The sequence below is a fragment of the Drosophila kikkawai genome, chromosome 2R, assembly GCF_030179895.1.
Source record: "Drosophila kikkawai strain 14028-0561.14 chromosome 2R, DkikHiC1v2, whole genome shotgun sequence".
Classification (NCBI taxonomy): Eukaryota; Metazoa; Arthropoda; class Insecta; order Diptera; family Drosophilidae; genus Drosophila; species Drosophila kikkawai.
The window spans coordinates 1,319,483-1,336,329 of NC_091729.1; the positions used below are offsets into that span (position 1 = coordinate 1,319,483).

At 43.0% G+C, this 16,847-nt stretch overlaps 1 protein-coding gene and 1 long non-coding RNA gene across 10 annotated transcripts in view; one reads left to right on the forward strand and one right to left on the reverse strand.

Moving 5' to 3' along the window:
- Positions 1–16,847, reverse strand: part of LOC121502033 (transcriptional regulator ATRX homolog) — a 530,985-nt gene that overhangs the window by 60,403 nt on the left and 453,735 nt on the right. For 8 of the 9 annotated variants that reach the window (XR_011444423.1, XR_011444421.1, XR_011444422.1 and 5 more), the window contains 2 exons: positions 4,459–4,486; positions 4,339–4,402 (listed from right to left, as the gene is read on the reverse strand). The exons of the other annotated variant lie outside the window; for it this stretch is intronic. Coding sequence is in view for 1 of the 8 variants with exons in the window: in XM_070283645.1 (XP_070139746.1) it covers positions 4,339–4,402; positions 4,459–4,486 (92 nt within the window). In the remaining 7 variants the exon portion in view is untranslated. The remainder of the gene's footprint in view (positions 1–4,338; positions 4,403–4,458; positions 4,487–16,847) is intronic. 9 annotated transcript variants of the gene reach the window in all.
- LOC121502032 (uncharacterized) lies at positions 3,085–3,841 on the forward strand. The gene is made up of 3 exons (XR_005990779.2): positions 3,085–3,435; positions 3,563–3,587; positions 3,647–3,841. It is a non-coding gene; the product is annotated as an uncharacterized lncRNA (long non-coding RNA).

Below are 16,847 nucleotides of genomic sequence, written 5' to 3' on the forward strand. Positions count from 1 at the left end.
CCGTCCGTCTGTTCGTTTCTACGCAAACTAGTCCCTCAGTTTTAAAGCTATCTGAATGAAACTTTGCATATAGTCTTCTATATACTTTCACTGCTATATATGTTGGAACGGGCCGGATCGGACGACTATATAATATAGCTTCCATACAAATGTTCAATAAATTTTTAGAAAAAAATATTATAACTATTCAAAATTTTTTTATTTTTTAGATATGGCCATTTTATATTATTTCAGAATTTCGATAAAAATTTCATGAAAATCGGACAACTATATCATATAGCTACCATAGGAACAATCGGGAAATTAATAGGAAAAAAATTATAATGTCGTTGTTTTTCAACGTATTTTCATCTACTTTGAGACATGAGCTTTTGGTATTATTTCAGAATTTTGGTAACAATATTATGAAAATCGGACAACTATATCATACAGCTGCCATAGAAGCGATCCGTAGAGAAAATGTAAAGCTGGGAGTGTAAAACTGTAACTGTCAAACAGTAAACATAATAAGTATAGGTAAAATGTTATGAAACTCTGTTTAGTGTCTGTTTTCGGCATTATAATTTATAATATATATATCAAAACCAATCTGCAAGGGTATACAAACTTCGGCGTGCCGCGCGTTTCCCCGAAGCTGGAAGCCATACGTCCATATTGGCTTTAGAGTGGAGTTGTAGAGCAGGACCTTGTAGTCCTAACACAGAGGCGATCGGGCGTTTAAAATCCAGTTAAAACTGCTGACTTTTAGTTATAGGTGACAAATTAATATCTAAATCTAATAAATTTATTCAATGCTTGGGGCATGGATGCTATGATGATATAATATATGTGGAATTTAATAATGCCAATATTTTAGTATAAGTTAAAATTGCATTACCCCTCCTAGGTGTCAGCGACTTTTGTCGCTACTAGAGTTCGTTTCAGTTGGAATAATTTTTCATTTAATTCTGACAAGCGAAGCGAATGTCCGGCGCCAGATGTTTCTAGATTTGTTTGCGATTTTGAATTTTCAGAAGGAAAGTTAAGATGTGTTATTCTAATGCATATTGCTGATTTTCGTTAGGAAATCCATTCTGGAGCCAGAGATTTCGACGCATACACGATCTGATTTGCGAGACGAACTGAATTTTCAGAAGATGATTTTCCAAAACTTAGTCTTTTTACTGGTCTCGCATGCGTGAATCTTGTAGAAGGTTGAGATCTATTTATTATATGAATATTTTTTATATACGTTCAGTGATTGATTCTGTGCCGACGAAGGAAAGTTAAATCTGTTTCTTTTATGCGTCATTTTTACGACATTGATTTTGGGACCGCGATTGCGACGTATACGCTCTATGTTTTGCATTTTCAGAAGAGGATTCTCCATTACGTCGTACTTATTCTTATGTATAGGTGGTTGTTCTGCGCTGCTCGCGTATATTTATATTAACTATTGATGTAGTTGCCTCAGACAAAGGAGCATTGAACTGCCGCGCTTAAATGCTTTATTAGGCATTAAAAAAAAATAGTCAGGCCTGTTCTAGTTTCCACTTCCGCAAAATTTATTCGGATTTGGATTTCCCTGACCTGTTCTAATGCTCACTTCCGAAAAATTTTTACGGATTCGTATTTCCCTCTGTTAAGTCTCTGTTAATTTGCAGACGAAATGCACGGAAACTTTCCGTGTGCCATTTGGCCGGCGGATTCAAATCCGCAAAATCTGAAATTAATTATTTTAAAATACAATGCGAATATGTATATTACAAATGTTAATTGTAATCTATTCCTAGAGGTTTTGGGAACATTATTGCATAATTGAATTAGCTAATACTAAAGTACTTGATTTATAAATAATTATTTTGTGGGTGCACCTTAAAATCGGTTCGATTCTAACCTTCAGCATTATTGCAAATCCGCTGCCGCTGTGTCGTATTTGAGAGGGACCATTTAAGGGTTGTCAGCATATCAAAAAAAACGGCATATATTTAAGATTAATTTCGAACAATTACTTTTTATGTTGTTTTACAATTAAAATATCTGCACTTTGGTAAAGTATATGAAAAAGTGTTTTTCTTTAAAATACCAGCCAATTCAATCCACAAACTGAACTAAATTTTATGCGAAGGGAATTTTTTCTAAACCCTCGGCAACTCTACTTTCCAGCATTTTGCCACCAGAACAGCTGATTGCAATTACAAATATTTCTAAATGTTTATTTCCTGTCTTAATGCGTATTCCTTAGATTTTATTATTTAAATTAGTGCTTCATTACTATCTATGAGTTGGAGACTACAGCGGGCCAAAATTTGATCAGCCCCTTTTAGCAAATCTTAGACAAGGGAATCTCTTTTGTTGAAAGCGACCAGCTGATTTTGTTAGGGAATTTAAGGGAAATTAAAAAAAATTTCCTTAAATCACCAAGGGAAATTCGCTTATGTTAAAGGGAAATCCGCAAATGTTATCAAATTCACTTCCGAGTGGAAACTAGAACAGGCCTGAGTGAATGGTTGAAGTAGAAACTTAAGAATTACCATTAATAATAAATGAGATACTTTTATGCTAACTGCATTTTTATTTATAACAATATGCACCATACACGAAGCAGTGGAAGAACCACACTATTTCACACATCAGGGGAGAGGGTAAAAGGGGAAGCGAGAGAAAGATGAAAGCGAGAAACAGTTTGTTTCGAATTTGAGCAACTCGCTGCGCATTTAATAATATAAACAATGCACTCAGTTGGACAAAGAGGGAAAGACTTCATCCACGGGAGTACCTTAAAGTATAGTTCATATTATACAAAGTGGTAAATAAATGTATGTCCTAAATTAAAAACATTAATTCGAACCCACTTAGTACGAATGCATTGATAATTTCGTAGCATTCTTTACATATATTTCTAATGATCGATCCCACTATCACATAACCCGAAAAGTAAAAAAAAAGAAACAACGTACTAGTTCGGTAACCAAAGAGGTCAATCTTCGCTCATTCTTGTATGTTTTTTAACATACCCTGCAGTACCACATTTCATCAATAGGCCTTTTCATCAACAATTCATCAACGCGCCGACTGCGACGTCGACAGAATCGACGCTCTGCCGACTGCTACTTGAACCCGAACTCCCTTCGGATACCCGAACTCCCTTCGAGTCCGATTTGTTGGTGCATGTCAAAAAAAAAACAAAAACAATTTGCATGGGCTTCGTTTATTGAAGTCCGAAACAAACTAAGAAACGCAACTGTCCGAAAATTAGAGAGAGATGGTGATAGAGCGAAAGAAGGGGGAAAGAAATGTTCGGTCTTCGGCTTTCGGTTTCGTCTTGCTTCTTCTTATTCCCTTTGCATTACAAGTTGAAGTGTTCTCCACTGCAGAAGTGTCGTGTGTTAAAAATATTAAGAAATCAAATAATTCAATAATTACGTTCCGGGCCATATTGAAATATAAAAAAAGGTGAGTAAAAAGATTGTTCTTAATTAAATAGAAGCCTATAAATGTACATATAATATTTTATTTATTATATGTATATAATATATTAATATATTATATTTATATATGTATGTATGTATTTTCTTTTCAGACTGCAGTAATGGCCAATATATTGGGTAATTTTATTTAATTAAATTATATATTTTCCCTTGATTAATTATAATTTTTTCTGTAGATGCAATTTCCCAAGTGACTAAAACTGAGCCTCCAGAGAAGATACTGCGCAATAAATTTGGTCTTCATGAATAAAAAGCGGAACACCAAGAATCAAAAAGACCTTCAGGCCTCTTAATATATGGATGCTTAATCTTAATTTTTTATATTTGTGTTTTAGTTTTGTTATAGAATTAGTTAGAATAAATAATATTAATAAAAATTTAAGAGTTTTATTTGTATATATGAAAAAAAAAAATCATCAACAATTCATCGATGAATTGATGATGAAATGTTGATGAAAGGCTGATGAAATGTTGATGAATTGTTGATGATTCATCGATGAATTGTTGATTATTCATCAACAATTCATCAAGAATTCATCGATGAATCATCAACAATTCATCAACATTTCATCAGCCTTTCATCAGTAATTCATCAACAATTCATCGATGAATTGTTGATTAATTGTTGATGAATTGTTGTTGATGAATGCCTATGACATGCCCATGTTAAATTCATCAGTAATTTGTATGGCCATTCATCGATGAATCATCAACAACACCCCTTCGGCTATTGATGAAACGTTGATGAATTGTTGATGAATGGTACTGCAGGGTAATAACTCTACGCCACGATTAATTAAGGCGATATTAGGTAATATAACGTAAGATGTATATAAAATATCTTACATACACCACTTTTTATACTTACACTAAAATTAGGAAAATTTGATGAGTATGATGACAATCCGGTAATCGAAATATTATTTTCCAACCTAGAAAAAAAAAATCTTACGATTATTTTTCAACTTTATTGCAACAACCTACTAACTTTTCCATATCCATGTTTCCCTTTTGTTCTGAAAGGAGAAAACAAAATATTTTAATAAAATATTATTTAAAAAAATAACATTATAAAAAGAAAAGACATAACTAGACTACACTATGGAATTTTAAGATAAATAAAAACGTATATAGCTTATTTAGGTGATTATTATTGTTCAGGTCAGGAGCTTTGGTTTCCCCCCCGCGCGACTCCGAAGCGCTCCCGCTTCTTCAAAGCTCCTCAGCGCGCTCTCGCTCTCAGCTTGCGCTCTCGCTCTCAGCTTGCGCTCTTGCACAGCTTGCGCTCTCGCTCTTCTAGCGGACGCTTTCGACTCTGGGCGATCGGCGGTTCTGATCTCTCACTCCCGCTTGTACATTTTTAAATACTATTATGAAATCGAATAAAGCGGACCAAGTCCTCGTTACCATTGAAACTAACCACGCCCCCCCCCCCCCGGCCTACTACTTTTTCTTGCGGTATTCATTTTGGTGGTGATTTTTTCTTTGGTGTTCCGTGACTGCGGCGCGGGAAGTGTTTTTTTTTTCCTACTTATTCTACGGAAGTGAATCGAGAAGTTTCCCCCCAGCCAAACATTTGGTCCTTCGAGCCGAATTTTGGATTTTTTGGATTTTTGGATTCCGGATTTTTCAACTCCACACCAGCAGTTCTCGGCGTTTCTTATTTCCCAAGATAAGTACGAACTATTCCGTCGCCCCCTCACTGCCGGTCTTCAGCAGTAGTCCGAACAATTAATTTCGGTCACTCTGCTGCAAGATTAATTTTCCGTGTCGACTCCAAGAGCGAGTTTTCCTGACAACGGCAGTTGAGGAATTTTCCATTTCTTATTTTCCATTTCCTAAAATTTGCAAATTTTTTTTCAATCCGTCTCCGTTTTAAACGTCCCCATATTCTTTTTCGTCCGGTTTCCTCTATACATATTGGGATTTATCCGTACATCAATGTACAAAACGGTTCCGACACAAGAATAAAATTCATACATACATATGTCCATACATCGGTCTACATAAAGACATTGATTTTATTTCGCACAATAAAAAAAAAATAATATGATTCCGATAATAAAAAATTACAAATAATAAATAATACAGTCCGCTGCTAACATCCATATATATATATATATATGTATATATTATTATAATAAATCCATATATCATATTTCCGCCATATAAAACACATATTATTCCATATTATATTTTTTTCCCCATACACATACATTTACATACGACATTGAAAAAAAATACATATTAAACAAGAAAATCAAAATATAATATAATAAAGAACAAAATATTGAAACAAAACTTTGTAAGCCAGTGTCCGTCTTTTTTTCTGCATTTTATTGGTGCGCCTTACATAGTTCCGCTGCCGCCGCGACATCTACATACATACATAACCAAGAGCTTTTACATTGCCGGCAGCGCATCCCAACGAACATTGAGTTGAGAAGAAAGGTGTCAGGTGTTCCGATCCCACCATTCAGATATATTTTTTCCTTATACTTAATATTTTTATTAATTAATAATTGATCATTAAATACTTTTTAAAGTTTTGCACTCGATTAAATATCCGCAATTGTCAAGGGTACTCCATATATATATATATTTTTTTTCATTTATTGGTTTACTATTAAATACGAAAATAATAAACAACTCGGCATTTCCGTCCAGCAATTAGCTATTTGGTCAAATAAATTAAAATTCTCGTCGCATTTGCTCCAATTAATATTGGTTCCACTACAAATTTTTTCGATTCTCGTCGCATCTGCTCCAATTAATATTGAGTCCTCTACACATATTTTCGATTATCGTCGCTTCTACTTCAAGTAAATTTTTTCCAGTTTATTTACTTGCAATTCTGAGATTGGTTAATTCCACCATCCACCATCTACCATCCGAGTTCTACGGCATATTCTTGCCATCCATATCGTTTCGTTTTTACCGTCTCACATTTCTACTTCGTCGATTTAGTTGACGGTATTGGGAGCAAATAAGTCTAACATTCGAATTCTACGGCATATTCTTGCCAATCCAATCCAAAAAAAATGTCGGAAGGATAAGAATCAATTCCGCAAGACGCGAGTCAGAAGAGGGAGGGAGCGCAGTTAGCGCCTACAATAGATGGAAGTCAAAGGCGGGAACCGAGTCCGAGAAACACGGGCGCGGGACCGTCAAGTAATTTGAGATCCAAAGCCAAGAGCACTTTAGACAGTATTTTGCTTGAGTTCATAGCAACTAGCGACCGTCTTAGCAATTTTGAAAGCCAGATATTTACGGCATCCCCTTCCGAGCCTAGTTCATTTACCTTAAAGATCCGTCTGGATCAGATACAATCCTTATGGGAAAAGGTTGAACGGGAGTATGAAACCGCTTCCAAAGCAGCTCTTCGCGAGGGAGGTAGCGGAAATCTTCCGCTACTTCAAAATAAATATGAGCACTGCTATGCGGTGTACGAAAGATGTGCTTCGAAGCTAGATGAAGACATCGACCGTATGTCCGCCCCCACTTCACCGCCAAGAACAGCTCCGCCGACAGAGACATTCTCGAGGGGTTGCAGTCTCCCGCCATGCGATACAGAGATCTTTGACGGAGATTATCTGCGCTGGCCCACTTTTCGTGACCTGTTTACGGCCATTTATGTAAATAATTCCAGGTTAACTCCAGTGGAAAAGCTTTTCCACTTAAACGCCAAAACTAGCGTCGAAGCTCACGCCATTGTGGCCAAGTCTCCGCTGACTAATGATGGGTTCCAATCCGCGTGGTCAGCGCTTCAGAATCGCTTTGAAAATAAGCGATTGTTGGTAAACAGCCAACTAAAAATCCTGTTTAGTCTTCCGACCCTAAGCAGTGAATCAGGCACGGCCTTGAAAGATCTGCAGAGCACAATTCAAGGGTGCTTGATAGCCCTCGAGCATTCACAAATTTCCACGGAAAATTGGGACTGCCTTCTATTTTTTCTAATCTCCTCCAAGTTGCCGAAGGTCACTCTCTCGTTATGGGAGCAGTCCTTGACCAATAAGTCCGCGATCCCAGCCTGGGAAGAAATGAATTCCTTTCTCGAGGAGAGATATCGCACGTTGGAAGCAATTGAGGATGTTCGACCCAATTCTTCCAGCACACAGCATTCAAGGGAGCCCAGAAGTGCACAACCAAGGAGGGTAAATACCTTCGAGACACAAGTCGGGCCACGCGCACGATTTTGTGATCTCTGCTCCAGAGAGCCTCATCCAGTTCGGCTTTGTCCTCGACTCAACCACAAAGAGCATCATATATTAAGCAAAAGAGATTGTGCCTTAATTGCTTTGCAAGGGGACATAATCTTCGTGAATGCACGAGCAGGCATAGTTGCTTCACATGCAGGGGACGGCATAATACGCTCTTGCACAAAGATAATCCGTCTAATGCTGTTAGCACAGCGCCGGCTCACCCTCCTGAGCAGCCAATCTCAAACACGTCAGTTCATTTCGCCTCCAACCAACAAGGAGTACTTCTAGGTACGGCCATAGTTCATGTGTGCCACCGAGGAGAGAATTTTCCAGCACGTGCCCTGATAGATTCAGGCTCCGAAGGCACTGTCATTTCTGAGAGGCTTGCCAACCGGATTAGACTTCCATTTCAAGCCGTAACGACAAGAGTCACAGGGCTCAACCAAGCCAATTCCGGTGTCTCACAAAAAATGTGTCATTTCCAGATGGTCACTCCGGCCAAACCTATGCTCAAGATCGACACGACGGCGTTTGTGCTGCCGAACCTGGCCGGCAATCTTCCGACAAGCACAATTGATCGAAGCATTTTTGATAGGCTGCCCAATATGCCATTGGCAGATCCGTCGTTTTTCCAGCCGTCTCAGATAGACCTTCTTCTAGGTGCGGATATTCTTCCGTCTGTCCTGCTATCAGGCTGGAGGCCAAACGTATGGGGGTCTTTATTAGCGCAAGAGACCATTTTCGGGTGGATTTTGACCGGCCCAGTGTCTTCAACCACTAGTAGGGTTTCGTCTTTTACCACACAAATATCCATAGAGTCCGAAGCAACATGGAAACACTTCTCACAAAATTTTGGGAGGTGGAGGACCTTCCATGTAGACTGGTAAAGGAGACGGACAAGTTGTGTGAAGACTTTTTCGTCCGAACAACTACCAGATCCTGCGACGGGAAATATATAGTATCCCTGCCCTTCAAAGATTCAGAGCACATTGACTTGGGGCATTCGAGGAGTTCCGCACTCGCACAGTTTCTGAGGAATGAGACTCGCTTGAAGAAGGAGCCCGCTCTCAAAGACACTTATGACTCAGTGATCCAAGAATATATCGATCTTGGCCATATGAAGCCGGTGCCTCCGAATACCGACAAGATAAATTTCTATCTACCCCATCACGCAGTATTCAAGCCCGAAAGTGCGATCACGAAAGTTCGTGTAGTTTTCAACGCATCCAGTCCTTCTTCCAATGGGAACAGCCTTAATGACATTCTGTATCCAGGGCCAGTACTGCAGTCCGATCACTCTTCAAATCCTGAAGTGGCGGACGTTTAAATTCGTTTTCAATGCCGACATCACCAAGATGTATCGGCAAATTCTCCTAAACCAAGAGCACACTCAGTTTTAGAGGATTCTCTTTTGAAATGGCCAAGGGGATATATCCGACTTCGAGCTTCAGACGGTCACGTTTGGAGTGAATTGTGCCCCTTTCCTGGCCCTACGAACACTGCAACAATTGTCCGACGATGTCAACGCCCAATATCCACGGGCGTCGCATATAATCTCAAATTATATGTATGTCGACGATGTGCTAGCAGGAGCCCATACAGAAGCTGAAGCTATTTTAGCCATTCAGGAGCTGCAAGCAGCTCTGAACTCAGCTGGATTCCCTCTCCGCAAGTGGACATCGAATGAACGTGCACCCCTAAAGAGCATCTACTTTCGACTGATTTTCTTGATCTCGAAGAGGTCAGCACCACTAAGACATTGGGAGTACGGTGGAACGCTACGACGGATGAGTTCTACTTTGTCCCAACAGAGGTCACCATTCAGGCAAACTATTCGAAACGCGACATCTTATCCCAAATCGCGAAATTGTTCGACCCAGCTGGGTGGCTCTCCCCATTTGTGGTTCAGGCCAAAATCCTGATGCAGGATATCTGGTTAGCCAGCGTCGAATGGGATGAGTTTCTTCCTGCAGAACTACTACATCGCTGGCATGATTTCCTTCGGAGCTACAGTTTCCTCCACCAAGTTCGCATCCCGCGAAATGTACCCATTTTCAACCAGGTGTACAAGTCCAAATCCATGGTTTCTGCGATGCTTCCCAAAAGGCTTATGGCGCAGCGATTTACGTTCGCATCCAGCGTGATGGAATCATTTCATCAAATCTTCTAACGTCAAAGACCAAAGTCGCTCCGGTAAAAACCGTCTCGCTCCCGCGTCTAGAACTGTGTGGAGCCGTCCTTCTGGCAGACTTGTGGACTGCAATTCTGCCTCAGATTCCTTTCGGTCGTATAGAATCTTTTCTATGGACTGATTCCACTATTGTGCTAGCATGGTTGAACAAGCCACCATGTCAGTGGACGACCTTCGTCGCAAATAGAGTCACTAAAATCGCTCAAAATACTGATGCCAGCCAGTGGTCTCACATGCGTTCCGAGCACAACCTAGCAGATCTAGCCAGTCGTGGAGTAGCGGCTGAAGAGTTGGCTACCAGTGAGCTATGGTGGCATGGGCCTTCCTGGCTAGCTCAGCCACAAGACTCCTGGCCTGCACCTTATGAATCAGTTTCCGACATCGACATCGAGAAGCGACCCATACGTTGCCATTTAGCATGCCCGGAGCAGGACATGCTTGAGCGGTTCTCCAAGCTCGACAAGGCACTACGAGTTTTCGAGTTCAGCGCTTCATCCAGCGCGCGCAAAAACGACCTATTCCAGGTGAGCTGCAGCTATCCAATACAGAGATTTCCACAGCTGAGCGACTCCTAATTTTCATGACCCAGCGCAGACACTTTGCGCTTGAATATGCCTGCCTGAGCCAAAAGCGGCCAATTCCAGCGTCCAGTTCTATTAAGAACATGAATCCTTTCCTTGATCCTCACGGCCTCATCAGGGCGTGTGGTCGGGTGACGGCCTCCGAAGTCCTCTAATATGATGAACGGCATCCGATCTTTCTTCCATACAACTGTCAGTTGGCGCGTCTCCTTGTATCCTTTACGCATCGCATATCCTTGCACGGCGGTAATCAGCTAATGGTACGCCTGATCCGCTCAAAATTCTGGATACCAAGGGTCAAGAACTTAGTCAAGTCAGTAATTTTCTCCTGCAAAATATGTGTGATCCACAAAAAGAAGTTGCAGACTCAACTGATGGGCGAATTACCGAAGGAAAGAACGTCCTTTTCGCGGCCATTTACGTACACAGGCATGGATTATGCCGGACCGTTTGACATAAAGAACTACACCGGGAGAGCCTGCCTGATTACCAAGGGCTATGTGCTGGTGTTTGTATGTTTCTCCACGAAGGCCATCCATTTAGAGCCTACTTCGGACCTCACAACAGAGAAATTTCTCGCAGCATTCGCCCGATTCCTTTCGCGAAGAGGGTGCCCTCGACAAGTTCAGTCGGACAATGGGAAGACCTTTGTTGGTGCAGCCGCAGTGCTGTCGCGTGAATTTCTGCAAGCTGTCAAGGAGTCCGTGACGAATGCTTATAGTCACCAGGAACTCCTGTGGCAATTCATACCCCCAGGAGCCCCGCACATGGGAGGATTGTGGGAAGCTGGAGTTAAAAGCTTCAAGACGCTGTTTTATAAATCCACAGCACACTCGAAAGTATACGTTCGAAGAACTTTCCACATTGCTGGCCAAGATTGAGGCCTGTCTAAATTCGCGTCCAATCGCCCCGATGCCCGAAGACCCCACAGACTTGTTAGCATTCACGCCAGGTCATTTTCTCGTAGGTGGACCCCTTCTCGCCACCGTCGAACCCGAAATTAAGGGTGCGTCCACTTCTATTATCAACCGGTGGCAGCACCTTAAGGCCCTTCATCAGCAATTCCGCCTGAGATGGAAGGTAGAGTACCTCAAGGAGCTCCACAAGCGAACAAAGTGGCAAGTCCCCACAAGAAATCTCGAGGTGGGCGAGATGGTTATAATCAAGGACGATAATCTGCCATCCAATGAGTGGCGGCTCGGCAGGATTGATTCCGTGTTTCCCGGACCCGATGGTCATGTCCGAGTAGTGAATATTTGTACTGCTCGGGGAATCGTTAAGCGCCCTGTCGCAAAAGTCGTATTGCTTCGGGGGGCGACCTCCGAAAAATCTCAATAACTAGCCGTATCCTTACTCCGTAGTTTGCTTCTTTCGCTAGTTCTAAGTCATATTTTCGACTCCATACTAATTCTTTCTTTTGTATCCTACTCCAGATTATAACCAATGTTCCCACGTCTACGTAGCGCCGTCGAAATGGAGAGCAGACGTACACGAGGTATAAATTCCTACCGTTGCCGAGTCTGCCACGGAGTCCACCCTCTACGGAAGTGCCGCAGATTCTTGCGGCTGAGCATCGAAAAGAGGCTCCGCGCGGTCCTCGCGAATCGCTATTGCGCCAACTGCTTGGCTCACGAGCATTCGGATGGAGCGTGCCACCGTGGCGATAGGTGCAAGATCTGCAACGGAGAGCACCACACACTGCTGCATATGCAGGAGCAGCCGCTGTATTTACGCCGTTCGCGTCAGTTGACGCCGCCCTCTCGTCGCGCTCCAGCTTCTGCTCACCACGCTTTGACCTCTCTTCACCACGCTTCGACCTCTCCTCGGCGCTCGGCGGCCTCTCCTCAACTCTCTTCGGCCTCTCCTCGGCATTCTTCGGCCTCTCCTCGGCATTCTTCGGCCTCTCCACGGCATTCGTCGGCCTCTCCACGAACCGCGGCATTCCATTCGCCACGCAGGGAGTTTCGACAGGGCCTTCACTGGCCACTTTGCTTCAGCGACACAGCGTGAACCTCCTCCCGACCGCGCTGGTGCGGATTGACACCGGGATGCGAGTGTTCGACACAGCGGCGCTTATCGACCCATGCACGCCGATGAGCTGCATTGACGCGTCGCTGGCGACTTCTTTGCGACTTTCAACGACAGCGGTGGGCGCTGAACAGATCTGTTCAGCCACCGTCGGCTCGAAAACGAACGCCCATGTCCGGCTCGATCTCGTTTTCAAAGTGGAGCCGCACGTGCGCGTCCGCACTCCGATCCGACAGTTGGATGAGTCTGTGCGGGATTACTTCAAGGACATCACCTTAGCTGACGAACGTTTTTACCTTCAGGCTACGATCTCCGTCGTCCTGGGCGCGGATGTGTACCCTAAAGTGATGCAGCCTGGGTTCCTGAAAGTACAGGATGGATTGCCGGTGGCCCAAAGCTCCGTATTTGGATGGGTCCTGTCCGGGGCCTGTCACACGCCGTAATGAGGAGCAGACTATGTTGCTACCCTAGTGATTGCAAGGGGGGCGGAATGTTCAGGTCAGGAGCTTTCGTTTCCCCCCCGCGCGATTTCGAAGCGCTCCCGCTTCATCAAAGCTCCTCAGCGCGCTCTCGCTCTCAGCTTGCGCTCTTGCGCAGCTTGCGCTCTCGCTCTTCTAGCGGACGCTTTCGACTCTGGGTGATCGGCGGTTCTGATCTCTCACTCCCGCTTGTACATTTTTAAATACTATTATGAAATCGAATAAAGCGGACCAAGTCCTCGTTACCATTGAAACTAACCACGCCCCCCCGGCCTACTACTTTTTCTTGCGGTATTCATTTTGGTGGTGATTTTTTCTTTGGTGTTCCGTGACTGCGGCGCGGGAAGTGTTTTTTTTTCCTACTTATTCTACGGAAGTGAATCGAGAAGTTTCCCCCCAGCCGAACAATTATGTTAAAAAGTACAAAATGTATTACAATGACAATGTACTATGACATTTGAAGAAGATATGTAAATAATTTTTAAAAAGGTAACTGTAGGCAATTTTCGCAACATTGACAACTGATATCCGACTTTAGACGTCTTTCGTAGCTTTCGTTGACAATTATATAAAACCACTCCAGAAAATAGGAATGTAGGCGACTTTCGCAACTGATATTCAAATTTAGACGACTTTTGTAGCTTTCTTTGACAATTATATTAAACAACTCATGAAAATATGAATGTTTCGGTGAACTCTTTTTTCGACTTCCTTTCTTCTACAGCATCTCTTCGACCTTCGACCTTCATCGAGTGCAGACGTGCCTACGGACGACCGCTACGCGGTAAACCAAAAAAACGGTTGTTTCGCTTATTTCTCAACTCGCGATATCGAAGCAGAAAAAACGTCTACCAAGACCAACCCGGCTCTACTGACCGCCGATGGCAAGAGAGCGCACTCTTGCTCACCCGCCCACTCACTCCAACTCCTACATCTTGGAGCTATCATTGCCAAACCTCCGCACCATCGGCTTCGATGGAAGACGCAACAACAACAAGCAGTGCTACAATTTCTGCAATCGCATCAAAAGCAACAGCATCAACTAAATCAACGCATTCGACCTTCATCGAGTGCAGACGTGCCTCATTCATTCATTCTTTTAGTGTTTTCCATGGTAAAAAAATAAATTTGGAACCCTAAACTACGTACTGTCAGTTAGGCCAAGCCCTACAGTGCGTATGACATACGGACACTAGTGCGTGAGACGTGTTTTTGAGCTGCAAAGTTCATTTATATGGTGCCACGCGTAACAAGCACAAAATAATGAGCGGCGATCAAAAGAATGAGCGTAGAACCTCTGTAAACCAAAGAAACTCGCGACAACGAAGCAGAAAAAACGTCTACCAAGCCCAACCCGGCTCTACTGACCGCCGACGGCACGAGAGCGCGCTCTTGCTCACCCGCCCTACTCATTCCAGCTCCTACATCTTGGAGCTCCCAATGCCAAACCCCACAACCACCGGTTTCGATGGAAGACGCACCTACAACAAGCAGAGCTGCAATTTCTGCAAACGCAGCAAAAGCAACAAGAACAACTAAACCAACGACCAATATTGCAAAATCGGTGCCAACGGCCGCAGCGCCAAGTTCTTTGGTAACAAAAACCGTGAGCCCCGATAAGCAACAAGCGGTTCCGGCCATACAGACTGGCATGGATCGCTACATCCAAAATAAGCGTAAGCTCAGCCCACATAATACGGTTGGTAACAAACCTAAGATCAACCGTGTCACCAACTCCAACAAATTTTCCCCGCTAGCTGATGAGAATAACCCAGCAGAGCCGGAGCAGGAGACTCAAAAACAGTCAAAGCCCCCACCTATATATATAAGGGAGAAAAGTTCAAACGCCCTGGTCAACAAAATTGTTGCGGTGGTCGGGGACGGAAATTTTCATGTTGTTCCGATTATTAAAGGGAACATTTGCGAAACTAAAGTTCAAACCAAAACAGAAGAACACTTTCGAGCTGTGTCTAATTACCTGCAGGAAGCACCTACCAACTAAAAAGCAGCAAGGGACTGCAAGTAGTGCTGAATGGAATTGAACCAGAAGTCGCACCCTCTGAGATACTAGAAGCCCTGAAAGGCAAGGGTTTCTTTGCCAAGAATGTTAGCAACATTATCAACAAAAACAAAAATGAGCAACCTTTGCATTTCTGCTGTCTACTGCCCACCTCGCTTTACAATCTCTGAAGGCCAATTCATGGACTTTAACAACTCTCTTGGAGATCGTTTCATAGCTGCAGGAGATTACAACGCCAAGCACACGCATTGGGGATCCCGCCTCGTGACCCCCAAGGGAAGACAACGCTCTCATCAATGTGAGAAATAAACTGGACTACGTTTCCCCTGGTAGCCCCACCTATTGGCCAGCAGACCCCAGAAAGATACCTGATCTAATTGACTTTGCGGTGACAAAAAACATCCCACACAATTTAATAAACGCCAAGGCCCTTCCGGACCTTTCTTCAGATCACTCGCCGCTGTTGATAACCCTCCTTCAAAGCCCAGAAACTACGGATCGCTCTCACAGGTTGACGTCGCACAGAACAAATTGGATGAAATACAAAAAGTATGTGAGTTTCCACATAGAGCTAGCCCCCCAGCTCAATACTGAAGCCGACATCGACTCCACCACCTCCGCTCTGGTAGAGGTACTTGTGACTGCAGCCAGGCCCTCAACACCACAACAGAAGGATGTGCAAAAAATCAAATTCAAAACGAACCACCGGCTTCGATGGAACACTTCCGGGCCGTGTCTAAATACCTGAAAGAATCAAAAAAGAGCCTTTACACTTACCAACTAAAAAGCAGCACGGGACTGCAAGTAGTGCTAAAAGGAATTGAACCATAAGTCGCCCCCTCTTAGATACTAGAAGCCCTGAAAGGCAAGGGTTTCTTTGCCAAGAATGTTAGCAACATTATAAACAAAAACCACTTTTCAAAGTCCAACTTGAGCCAGATAGTAAAACCCTAAAGAAGAACGAAGTTCACCCGATCTACAAGTTGAAGTTCCTACTGCATCGTAGAATCACCGTGGAAGAACCGCACAAACGAAACGGTCCTGTGCAATGCACGAATTGCCATGAGTATGGACATACAAGGACATACTGCACCCTTCGGTCAGTCTGTGTAGTCTGTGGAGACTTCCACAACTCCGCACACTGCTCTGCGAACAAAGAAGACCCCAACACGAAAAAATGTGGAAACTGTGGAGGAAACCATACAGCTAACTACCGAGGCTGTGTGGTGTACAAGGAGCAGAAGAGTCGCATGCGACGAGTGACAGCTACACGCCAACAAAATATACAAAATGTGTATTATTATTCAAAAACTACTCCACATGTATTTTTTGCCAAAGCAGCCAGATCTTCTTTTGGTCCGCTAAATGCCCCCACGGGCATCTCTTACGCCGAAGCTCTGCGGACAGATATGCAAAATCCACTCCCCTCAAACTCAGTAAATGCTCAGCAGGCCCCAGGGCAGCCACAAAACAACCTGGAATCCATGATGGTGACCAAGCAACAAGTATGAAAGTATGCGCCCGTAGCACAGTGGCCGATTTTGCTGTTCTAGCGGCAGATTAAGAATATTTTCAACTGTTAAAATTAATTTTTTTTTTTTTTCTATCGATAGTAATATAATCATATATACCACAAAAAATACTAAAACCGATCATAGCGATTAAATAGATCAGCTGTTAACAATCAAAGTCAACATATGGTAGCACACTATTTTTCAGAGCTTATACCTCGGTTGCTGCACTCTATTTTATATTTGCGACATTTTATTAGATTTCACCTTTTTTGAAACAAGTTCTCCATTTTCTTAAAGCTTAAGGTATGTAGAATAAGAAAATTAATGTTTTGTGAGCTGTGAGTAGATGTTGTATTTGTAGT